Source organism: Loxodonta africana, chromosome 18 (assembly GCF_030014295.1).
Source record: "Loxodonta africana isolate mLoxAfr1 chromosome 18, mLoxAfr1.hap2, whole genome shotgun sequence".
NCBI lineage: Eukaryota > Metazoa > Chordata > Mammalia > Proboscidea > Elephantidae > Loxodonta > Loxodonta africana.
In genome coordinates, this window is record NC_087359.1 from 59,444,700 (window position 1) to 59,457,045 (window position 12,346).

A 12,346-nucleotide genomic window follows, 5' to 3' on the forward strand; every position below is an offset into this window, starting at 1 on the left:
GGTATCAGTCTAACCCTTTTCTAGTGGTTTTAGCTGCCATCGAGACTTGATGTCTTCCTCCGTGATTTCATAAGGCTTGAAAACCAGTGATGTTTTTTCCCTCCTAATTCTTTTTTTTTTTTTTCCCTGCATTATTGCCTGGGATTCCATAAAGAACACCATGAATATTTTGTGTATTTTCTTCTAGTTTTTAAAAATATTACTAAAAAAGAGAAAAGAAAATCCAAAATTATGCAGGGCCATTGAAAAAGTTTTAGATGTGGTCAGATCCAAGTTTCACTACTATGTAACCTTAGGTAGGTTACTTGCCCTCTCTTAGCCTCAGTTTCCTCATCTATAAATTGGAATATCACCACCTCCCTTATAGGGTGACTGTGAAAATTGGATGAGGTAGTATACTTAAAGTAGTAGAATACACGGTACCTAATCCACTACTTACCTGTCCGTTCATGATACTCTAGTGGCTCATTTGTTGCTGTGATGCTGGAAGCTATGCCACTGATATTTCAAATGTTAGCAGGGCGACCCATGGTGGACAGGTTTCAGCAGACCTTCCAGACTAAGACAGACTGGCAAGAAGGACCTGGCAGTCTACTTCTGACAAAACTGTCCAGTGAAAACCTTATGAATAGCAGCAGAACATTGTCTAATGTAGTGCCGGAAGATGAGCCCTCAGGTTAGAAGGCACTCAAAATATGACTGGGGAAGAGCTGCCTCTTAAAAGTAGAGTCAACTTTGATGATGTGTACAGAGTAAAGCTTTTAGGACCTTCATTTGCTGATGTGGCACAACTCAAAATCATAAAAAAACAGCTGCAAATGTCACTAGTAATTGGAACGTGTAATGTACGAAGTGTGAAACTAGGAAGATTGGAAGTCATCAAAGATGAATATCCTAAGCATGAGTGAGTGGAAATGAGCTGGTATCGGCCATTTTGAATCAGACAATCATATGGTCTGCTATGCCAGGAATGACAAATTGAAGAGGGATGGCATTGCATTCATTGTCAAAAAGAATATTTCAAGATCTATTCTGAAGTACAACTCAAATTTACTCACCAACCACTAATGCCAAAGATGAAGAAATTGAAGATTTTTTACCAACTTCTGCGGTCTGAAATTGATCAAACAGGCAATCAAGATGCATTGATTGGAATGCGAAAGCTGGAAACAAAGAAGGATCAGTAATTGGAAAATACAGCCTCAGAGATAGAAACGATGCCAGAGATCAAATGATAGAATTATGCAAGACCAAGACTTACTCACCGTAAATACCTTTTTTCAACAACATAAATGGTGACTGTACACATGGGCCTTGCCAGATGGAATACAGAGGCATCAAATTAACTACATCTGTGGAAAGAGATGATAGAGAAGCTTGATATCATCAGTGAGAACAACGCCAGCTGCTGACTGTGGAACAGGCCATTATTTGTTCATATGCAAGTTCAGTTGAAGCTGAAAGAAAATTTAAACAAGTCCTTGAGGGCCAAAGTACAACCTTTAGTATATCCCACCTGAATTTAGAGACCAACTCAATAATAGATTTGACACATTGTACACTAAATGACCGAAGACCAGACGAGATATGGGATGACACCAAGGACATCATACATGAAGAAAGCAAAAGGTCATTAAAAAGACCAAACCCCAAAAACCAAACCTGCTGCTGTTGAGCTGATTCCAACTCATAGCAACCCTATAGAGCAGAGTAGAACTGCCCCCATAGAGTTCCAACGAAAGCCTGGCGGATTCGAACTGCTGACCTTATTGGTTAGCAGCCATAGCACTTAACCACTACGCCACCAGGGTTTCCATTAAAAAGACAGGAAAGGAAAAAAAAGACCAGGATGGATGTTAGACTCAAACTTAGTTTTAAACGTAGAGTAGCAAAAGCCAGTGGAAGAAATGATGAAGTAAAAGAGCTGAATGAAGATTTCAAAGGGTGGCTCGAGAAGGTGAAGTATTATAATGAAATGTGCAAAGACCTGGAGATAGAAAACCGAAAGGGAAGACCACGTTGGCATTTCTCAAGCTGAAAGAACTAACGAAAAAATTCAAGCCTCGAATTGCAATTTTGAAGGACCCTATGGGCAAAATACTGGACATCTCAGGAACATCAAGATCAGATGGTACGAAAAAGAATTGATCGATATTCAGCCATTTCAGGAGGTAGCATATGATCAAGAACCGATGGTATTGAAGAAGTCCAAGCTGCAGTGAAGGCATTGGTGAAAAACAAGGCTTCAAGGATTGACGGAATACTGATTGAGATGTTTCAACAAACGGATACAGTGCTGGAAATGCTCACGTGTCTATGCCAAGAAATTTGGAAGACAGCTACCTGGCCAACTGACTGGAAGAGGTCCACATTTTTGCCATTCCAGGGAAAGGTGATCCACCAAAAATGTGGAAATTATTGTTCTATACCATTAATACCACATGAAAGTAAAATTTTGCTGAAGATCATTCAAAAGCAGTTGCAGCAGTATATTAACAGGGAACTTCCAGAAATGCAAGCCGGATTCAGAAGAGGATGTGGAGTAAGGGATGTCATTGCTGATGTCAGATAGATCTTGGCTGAAAGCAGAGAATACCTGGAAGATGTTTACCTGTGTTTTATTGACTGTGCAAAGGCATTCAACTGTGTGGATCATAACAAATTATGGAAGACATTGCGAAGTACGGGAATTCCAGAACACTTAATTGTGCTCCTACGTAACGTGTATATAGATCAAGAGAGTTGTTTGAACAGAACAAGGGGATACTTCCTGGTTTAAAATGCAGAAAGGTGTGTGTCAGGGTTGTATCCCTTCACCATACTTGCTCAATCTAAGCAAATAATCTGAGGAGCTGGACTATGTGAAGAACACGGTATCAGGATTAGAGGAAAACTCTGTTTATCATCATGTTGCTTAGAGGTCCAGTTGAAAGGATTTGTGTTTTCTTTATGTTGAGGTGCAATCCATATTGAAGGCTGTAGTATTTGATCTTCATCGGTAAGTGCTTCAAGTCATTATAAACAGAGAAGAGATAAATGATTGATTGGTGTTGGCGAAGAATATTGAACATACCCTGGACTGTCAGAAGAACCAACAAATCTGTCCTGGAAGTACAGCCAGAATGCTCCTTGGAAAGGAGGGTAGCAAGACTTCATCTTAACTACCTTGGACATGTTATCAGGAGAGACCAGTCTTTGGAGAAGGACATCATGCTTGATAGAGGGTAGAAAAGAGGAAGACCCTCAACTAGATAGACACAGGGGCTGCAACAGTGGGCTCAAACATAGCAAGGATTGTGAGGATGGTGTAGGACCAGGCAGCGTTTTGTTCTTTTGTACATAGGGTTGCTATGAGTCGGAACCAACTTGATGGCACCTAGCAACAACGGTACCTGATAGTAGGTGCTCAGTATGTATTAGCTCATTCATTCAACAGATGTTTATAGGGAATCTACTGTTTTTGAGTGAATTTCTACTCATAGCTAACCCATTTGACAGAGTAGAGCTGCCCCATAAGTTGTTCTTGGGTGTAATCTTAATGGAAGCAGAGTGCCAGGTCTTTCTCCTGGGGAGCTGCTGGGTGGGTTCGAAGTTCCAGCCTTTTGGTTAGCAGCTGAATGCTTAACCCTCTGCACCACCAGGGTTCCTTAGGGGGTTTGCTATGTGCAGGCATTGTTCTGAGAATTTGGAATGCACTTGCAAACAAAATAGACAAAAACCCTTGACTTCAAGGAGCAGGGCTGGGGAGACAGACATAATAAGTAAATGTTGTAGGATAAATACTAAGGGAAAAAGATAAAATAGACCTGTTACAGGTTGGCATTTAGCAGTTGATGGGGGCATACAGGATACAGTATTTGAATGGTCAAGGTAGGCAACATTGGGAAGATAAGATTTGAGCAAAAAACTACAAAGGGAGGTGAAACAACTGGATATCTGGTGAAGCTCTAGGCAGAAGGAGCAGCTAGAGCAATGGCACCTAAGAGTGGAGTTTGTTTAGCATCAGAGACTAGCAAGAAGCCAGAAGTGAGCAAGGAAAAAAGTGGTAGGGGAAGTGGTAATAAAGCCAGATCTTTACCACCCTGGAAGGACTTGGGCTTTATATGAAATGGGAAGTCCCTGTAGAAAAGTGGTATAATCAGGCTTTCTCATTATAAAAGCCCGTTCTGTGAAATGCATCCAAAAAATAAGAGGAATGTATAGATGGGTAGATTTGTGGGTAAAGCAGATATGGCCATATGTTAAGTATAGAATCTAGGTGGTGAGTATATGGTTGGTCCCTGCTTAATTCTTTGAATTAGGGAGTACAGCCCCACAAGATGTCCTTATCTTCTTTCAGAACTAGCTATGGGACAGGTCTAGGGATCTCCTAAAGGCTATACTTAAAATCATAAGATTCAACTAAACTTACTGAGTTTTTAACTACTGGCAGGCAAGACATGAATCTGTCCCATTATTGATATAGAAAAAGAGGATTCCTTACTGTCTGTAGCACTTGTGTGCTTCACAAGAGTTCTAAACTCATATCCATGGCTTCCGAGGCCCCAACCTCTGATCATCTTCCATATGTTGACTGAGCAAAACCCTGAGGATACAGGAGAGTACAAAGCACCAAAAACCAACCAAACCCATTGCCACCGAGTTGTTTCTGACTCAGCAACTGTATAGAACAGTGTAGAACAGCCCCATAGAGTTTCCAAGGAGTGCCTGGTAGATTCGAACTGCTGACCTTTTGGTTAGGACCCATAGCACTTAACCACTATGCCACCAGGGTTTCTGTACAAAGCATAGGACGTTTGAAATTTGGTAAAGGCTATATCATAAGTGGAGCCCTGGTGGAGCAGTGGTTAAGAGCTTGGCTGCTAACTAAAATGTTGGCCGTTCGAATCCTCTAGCTGCTTCTTGGAAACCCTATGGGGCAGTTCTATTCTGTCCTATAGGGTCGCTATGAGTTGGGATCAACATGATGGCACTGGGTGCGATTTTTGGTTTATATCATAAATGTGTGAAGAGTTAACTAATAAAGGAATTGTTGAGCTTGTAGAAAGACTTGGATATGAGCTAACCATTTCACACTTTTCTAGGAGTATCATACTTTGTAAAGGAATGTAAGCCACAGTTGACGGGCACATCGTCATTTTTTTCCATTTTAGAAATGTTTCAAACCTCCAGATTAGGTACCATGGTGGCTTAGGGTGAGACCACCAGCCCCCTTGTATTTGTGTTCAAAGAACACTCCAATAACATGTCTGAGTAGACTTTGAGATGCTGTTTGTTCCTCACACTTCCTGTTTTAAAGTGTTTACCCTTGTTTTTCACATTTATAATGCTGATTACAGGGAAGTTGTATGCTTGTTTACTTCAACTAACTTTTAAACATGTAAATTGTTTAATTTTGGGACTGTTATATCTTGTGAGGACTGGAATTCTCACCTCTGTGGAGCCTCCTGGAAGCTTTCTTTCCCTAAACTTTTCAGCCTTGAGAGTGAAAGTTATTTTTTAGACCTGGAGACTACTTTGAGGGGATTGGGCACTGAATTCTCTGAACTGTCCTTAACTTAAAACTTTAAGATACGTTGTCACAGAATTGATGCAGAGTGACCTACATAAAATTATCGTCTCTCCTCAACCACTCAGCTCAGATCATGTCAAAGTTTTTCTTTATCAGATTTTACGAGGTAAGATCTTTTTATGAAGAAAAAGGCAGTGTCTGTGTGTAAATAAATTGTTTTGCTTTTCATTTAAACTTTAACTAATCTGACCTTCCATGGTTTTCTTCTTTGCCTAAGTCTTTTATCTTTTGGCTAAGGTATATTTGGTAATTGCCATATTTGATGTTAAGGGTGTCTTTTAAGGGTTGCCAAATGGCTCTTATTTATTTGGTAATAATAAAGAAAAAAAAAAAATAAAGAAGGCCCCGTCTAATTCAGTAGGCAGTAGAGTAGATTAATAATTTAGGGAGGTAGGGGAGTAAATAGCAGGGATGGTTTGTCACAAAGATTCTACTGTAGTCCTCCACAGAGTAGGAACATGTGGCATCAGATGACTAAATTGAAAAGTAGCTATGTCTCCTGTAGCTGACATCCACCCTCTAAGCCAACAGTAGGTGGGCCTTGTCAGAGTGTTGCCTGGTATATCCAAGTTCAACTCTAGAGAAACAAAATGACCTTTAAAACCAAAGCAGATAGAGGAGACTGAAAGAGCCAGCTAAATGTCTGGCACATTAAAGAGCACTGACTTGATTGAGAAGTGATTTGGGCTGATGTTGGCACCTCTTCTGGCCATCAGTTGTGTCCTTCAGAATTTTGCTGTTACAGATGGAGAATTGTTAAAGCTGAAACAGCTTTAATACCTAGTAAAATATTTTTTCCCATGGAATTCATAGAATTAGGACATTCTTTATGAATATTGAAAACCATCTTCAAAAAGGATTGAAATACATAAGCAAAACTATTGAAAACCATCTTCAAAAAGGATTGAAATACATAAGCAAAACTAGAATGTTCACCTCTGATAGACATGTTGATATCCTGAGGTGGTGGTAGAAGGAATATATTAACTCCTTTACTCATGAGAAAGTTGTGATTTGCTGCTTTTTATTCAAAGAAGAGGACTCAACCTTGAGGCAGTGACTTTTATCTAGGAGTGCTGAAGCCACCAGTTTTTTAAAATGTCAAAGACATTTAAAGAGTGATTAATTATCCTCCTGATTCTCAGTGGTGGAAAATACAACTGCCAAACCTGGGCAAGCTCCTGAATTTTGTCATATCAATGAGAAAACTCTTGAGAAAAGTTCTCTTTGGTTGATAGGAACTATTTTGTTGGAGCAGGCTTAAAGTCATGAGTCGAAGAGTATTCCGTAGAGTGCTCCTTGTAGTCACATTGATGAGCAATCCAAGGTTATTGGTAGGGTCAGTCTTAACTCCAGTGCCTGAGAAGCTTATCTATGTTAAAACAAAATACTCTTTTGAATTACAGACATTATCTCTAGAGTATGCAAATTTGTGATGACATTTTATTTTACTGTAGCAAAATCATAGTTTTTTGAGATGAGACTAAGTCAAGCTTTTAATAATAATACTCATAATGTTCATTATGTAGTTATTTAGGGAACAACGTTAAATCCTCTACTCTGTTTCCTTCTAAGATTTTTCCTGAATCATTGCTTAAGTAGAAGGAATTAAATACCTGCAATTAAATGTTTGTTATTTCAGGTTTGAAATATCTCCATTCAGCTGGCATTTTGCATCGAGACATTAAGCCAGGGAATCTCCTTGTGAACAGCAATTGCGTTCTAAAGGTAGCTTTTTGGTTTATTCAACTATCTGAAAAAAATTAGAATGTCAAGGCAGGTTTTAAAAATATGTTTTTGTGAAACAAAAACGTGAAATGTATTTCCATTACTTTGTACAAAATTAACCCAATTTTCTCTCGTGTTGTAAGGGAAAAAAATCACAAAGTTTAGTAAAGCAAAAGAAAGTTTTATTTGGCATGTATTCGAAAAGACAAAAGTGGGAAGCGGACAGGCATGCTGCCAGAGCTAATGTCTGCCCGAATCCAAGGAAATATTACCGAGTAAGCAAGAATGGGAAAACGGACAAGCATGGTACCACAGCCATGTCTGTCCGAGTCCAAGGAAATTACAGAATAGACAAAAGTGAGAAAACAGAAGGCATGCTGCCACAGCCATGTCTGCCCCAGTCCAAGGAAGGTTACGGAGTCATCAGTATATACTAACATTACAAATGGGCCAAACCATTGAAAGCTTCACCTTTTCACAGATTGGCTAGAAACTGCCATCCTACATTTTGAATTGTCTTTCTTAACAATTATTGGTACAGGTTTCAGTAACGACAGTCAGGAGGGTCTTCACTGGTTCAACAAATTTCTATTCACTAAATGTTAATAGAAAAAGATAGGAGTGGAAAGTCTTGTGTTCTGGCTTATGTGAGAGGTTCCCTAAAAGATATTTTCCAAGATTATTATATCTATTGTCTTTATACCTCAGGGCCCAGTTGATGTCTCCTTGTGAGTCCAGCTCCAGCAGGGTCATATTCTGTATGCTCAAGGACAGGGAATAAAGATTCCAATATTTCCTAAAGCACTAGCAATATCACTAATCATGGCCATAGTAACTGTTGTAGTGTTGGCTAATGGTTTCTTCATGATAGTTTGTGTATGTTTTGGAAACAGTGAAATTGGAATTACAATGTGACTAAAAAGAAGAAAAGAGAAGGTGACTTTCTTAGAGTGTTCCTTTATTAAAAGGAGTATATATATCAGAAGAAATATTGGAAGACCAGTAAGCTCCTACTTAGGTGAGAATAAAATATGGCTTTTAGGAAGATAGCATTTTTATACAAGTAACATTTCTTTTTGCTATTTTACTGAGGTAGCAAAGTAGGGAAGCAGAAACATACTTAAAAGTGAAAATGCTAAGCCTGAAAAGGGTGTAGGCACATATCAAATGTATCTCCACAAAACAGAGGAGCCAGTCCTCAGCTATCCCTTTGCATGAGAATTGATTACAGGATGAATTATAACTAGTAGCCTCGAAATCTCAAGTTATCAATTTCAACCTTACTACCATCCTCTCCTTGTCTTTTCGTAGAAGGGCTTACAGATAGCAAAATCCACATATGTGCATTTCCCTACCTCTTTCTAATAGAGAAATATATGAGCGAAAAAAAAAAAAACCCACACCCATTGCCATTGAGTCAATTCCAACTAATAGTGACCCTATTAGAGTAGAACTGCCCCATAGGGTTTCCAAGGCCGTAAATCTTTACAGAAGCAGACTGCCACACCTTTTTCCTGGTGGGTTCCAACTGTCGACCTTTAAGTTAGCAGCCGAGTGCTTAACCACTGCACCACCAAGGTTCCTCGTATATGAGCAGAACCCGTAAAATAATGAGAGGTTCAACATGTTTTCCCCCATCATAGAAATTAGAGATAAAGGACCATCCTAGTGCATGTCACCTCTGTATAACCTAATATAAATTCCACTTATTTCATGAATGGCTACAATATGATGTTTCTGTCTGTAGTAAATATTCTTAACATTTCAACTATCTATTTGAAAAGGAAAGAACTATTTTTTAAAATGTTGCCTACTTTAAAGGTAATTAAGACTGCCATTATTATTTAACTTGTTGGCAATTAAACCAAGCATTAAAGTCAAGTGTATAAATGAATTTCATTTTTTGTTTTAAATGCTTTCTTTGAACTGTGGGCCAGTTCTCTGTTAAAGCTGTGGATTGTACTGCTTATAAGAGAAAATTCTCCGTTCATCATGCCCTTGAAGAGCCTCATGTCTGTCTTTAACTCTATAAAGATAATAACCTGTTTTCATATTTTCCTGAAAATGATGATACAGTACTTCCAGCTTCTGTTTCCACAGGGAAGTTTGTTGTCCCCAAGGTCCACTAAAGTAACCATTTGCTCTGTAAATCGTTGGGTTCATCCCCCTGCCACTTTTTCATTTTGTAAAGAGAACTTGCAACCTACCCCCAATAACTCAAAATTCTTTTTTAATTTAAAAATTGTAAAACTTTTAGTCAGTTATTTTTTACCCTATTCATACCAAATCAATCTTATGACAACTTAAGCCAATTTCTTGTTGTTTTGGGTTTTGATTGAAAATTTTCACAAAGAATTTTGTGTAGAACCGGTCACGCTCGATGCCAACTGCCTGAAGTGTATGTGGTATTCTTGCAACCTCGGGCTATAGGAATGGGTAACTAAAGGAAAATGTCATTTATTAACAAACAACGCACAGATCAGAACAAACTGAAATTTTGCTCTGCTCCTTTGACTTGTTTTAGAGGACTACATTATTAAAAAGCCGAGTAGAGAGCCAGGCTACAGACACTTATCTTTCTTCTTTAATGTGCAAATCCATCAAAGTAATTATGACAAACATTTCTTTAATATTAGTATTCTTTCATATTACAAGTATATTTTGTTTCCTGTTAAGCACAAGGTGGATAATTTTCCTGGAAAGCTCAATATCTTTTTAGTTATCTGATCGTATAAGCTTTCTTTGGATTTAGCTTTTCTTCCAGTAAGTTGCCAAAAATGGTCCCAGACCAGACTTACGTATTTAAGAAGGGACTTGCTTTATAACAAAGACTTTTGTTGTTGGATGTTGGTTGTTTTGTTTTTTTTTTTAAATATATATATATATATATATATATATATATATATATATATATATATATATATATGTAAGTACAAGAAAAAGACAAGAAGATGAGTTTTTCTTTTCTTTGGTTTTGTCTTACTTTGTTTTGTTTAAAAAAAAAAAAAAAAAAAAGATATCCTAAAAAGTAATGGCCAAGTAGTATGATTATGTGTTATTTAAACATCAGCCTTTGGGAAGATGTGATAAATAATTTATACTTTTTTTTTTTTTTGGTATACTTCCTGTGTGTGGTCCATAAATTTTTCCTTTATTTTTAAGTTTTAAAGATGTTTGTTTCCATTGATTCATTGTCACATACACACATGAACTCATTTGGTGTTACTGGGCATATTAGAAGAAATCCTGGTGGCATAGTGGTTAAGTGCTACAGCTGCTAACCAAAAGGTCAGCAATTCGAATCTGCCAGGCGCTCCATGGAAACTCTGTGGGGCAGTTCTATTCTGTCCTATAGGGTTGCAACTCAACAGCAAAGGGTTTGGGTTTTTTGGCTTTGGGCATATTAGATTCAAAACAGAAAGAGGAGATTGTCAAAAATTAGGGGAACTTTTTGTTTCTTTTTTAAAGTAGTGGTTTCCAAACTTTTTAAAAGCTGTCTTCCAACAAAATCTTATGCTAGGACCTCAACTTAGAAAACAGATTTAAAAAAAAGTGGTATTTCATCACTTGTAATAATATTGATTGGAAAAGAGAACACTAGGGCATTTGTAACTAAAATTTGAAATCCGGTTAGATGGCCTTGACTGTCTTATCTCATCCTCAGTGTTCCCAGTGTTTCTGTTTTGTTTTGGTTGCCCGGTATCAAGAAAATCTTAATTCCTTGAGATAAGCAGTAGTTGATTGGTAGTATAGTAGGTCACCTTGCAACCTCTATTCAGTTAAACAGTCTTTTTACTGCTATGTACCAGAGTCTAACATTCTGTCTGAAACAGAACAGGCACTCAATTAAATATTTACAGCATGAAGAAATGAATGAACTAGTAGCATTGGTATTCTACCGTGTGCCACTGGAGTGTGAATTAGTATTTTAAACAGATAATACACATGTGAAGTTTGAATAAAGTGTAGAACCCCTGCAGTACCTCCTCAGAACTAGATTCAGCAGGACTCAATTTGAAACCCACGGCTTTAAAGACGTCTTACTACAAATATTCCATAAATGTGGTGGGTATAGCCTCTGCTCAGGAGGCCTTCAAGATACATTGCTTTTACCTTATCTTCTCTATAAGCTAGCCTTGGAAACAGATAGCTTGGGTGTTTCTACATTAAACCTAGAAATATGCATCCAGTTATTTTGTTTTTGGTTTAGTTTCCAATTGAAAACAGGTTAAAGATTAGAAGAATTTTTTTAAGATACAATTTGGAAGAGGAGCCCTGGTGGTGCGATGGTTAAAGCTCTCAGCTGCTAACCAAAAGGTCAGCATTTCAAACCCACCAGCTGCTTTGCTGGATGAAGACGTGGCAGTCTGCTTCTGTAGAGGTTTGCAGCCGTAAAAACCCAATGTGGCAGGTCTACTCTGTCTGCTCGACTCGACGGCAGTGGTTTTGGTTTTTTTGGAAGTGTGGAGACTTTTCTTCTCTCCTTGCCTCTAAATAAGATCAGATTGTATATTGACACCCATAATCATCATTGAAAACTTGTCAAAGCTCAGAGGTCTGTCAGGGTTTTGGGGGGGTTTTGTTTTGTACCCTTGCATTTGTAATTGTATTTGTTTGACAATATTTCAATAATCTTTTCTATTTAGATTTGTGATTTTGGATTGGCCAGAGTGGAAGAGTTAGATGAATCTCGTCACATGACTCAGGAAGTTGTTACTCAGTATTACCGGGCTCCGGAAATCCTGATGGGCAGCCGTCATTACAGCAATGCTATTGACATCTGGTCTGTCGGCTGTATTTTTGCAGAACTACTAGGACGAAGAATATTGTTTCAGGCACAGAGTCCCATTCAGCAGGTATGATTTCACTTTAGGTTTTAGTAGCTTTCAATTCTGTTACAGATTTGAAGGAAAAAGCCATCTCGCACCCATGTTTTAGGCTTATTCATTGTACTGTCTAACTTTTAGCAAATTCAAGTTCACTTAAAATTCAGAATGTTATGAAGTTGAAGATTACAAAGAGATTCATTTTGTAACTTACAAGCAC

The 12,346-nt window shown here is 38.1% G+C and overlaps 1 protein-coding gene across 4 annotated transcripts in view; it reads left to right on the forward strand.

The window, feature by feature from the left end:
• The window catches only part of NLK (nemo like kinase), a 197,314-nt gene that overhangs the window by 149,663 nt on the left and 35,305 nt on the right, over nucleotides 1–12,346 (forward strand). For all 4 annotated transcript variants that reach the window (XR_010318404.1, XR_002787404.2, XM_064271461.1 and 1 more), the window contains exons 4-6: nucleotides 5,572–5,678; nucleotides 7,215–7,300; nucleotides 11,947–12,156. Coding sequence is in view for 2 of the 4 variants with exons in the window: in XM_064271461.1 (XP_064127531.1) it covers nucleotides 5,572–5,678; nucleotides 7,215–7,300; nucleotides 11,947–12,156 (403 nt within the window). In the remaining 2 variants the exon portion in view is untranslated. The remainder of the gene's footprint in view (nucleotides 1–5,571; nucleotides 5,679–7,214; nucleotides 7,301–11,946; nucleotides 12,157–12,346) is intronic.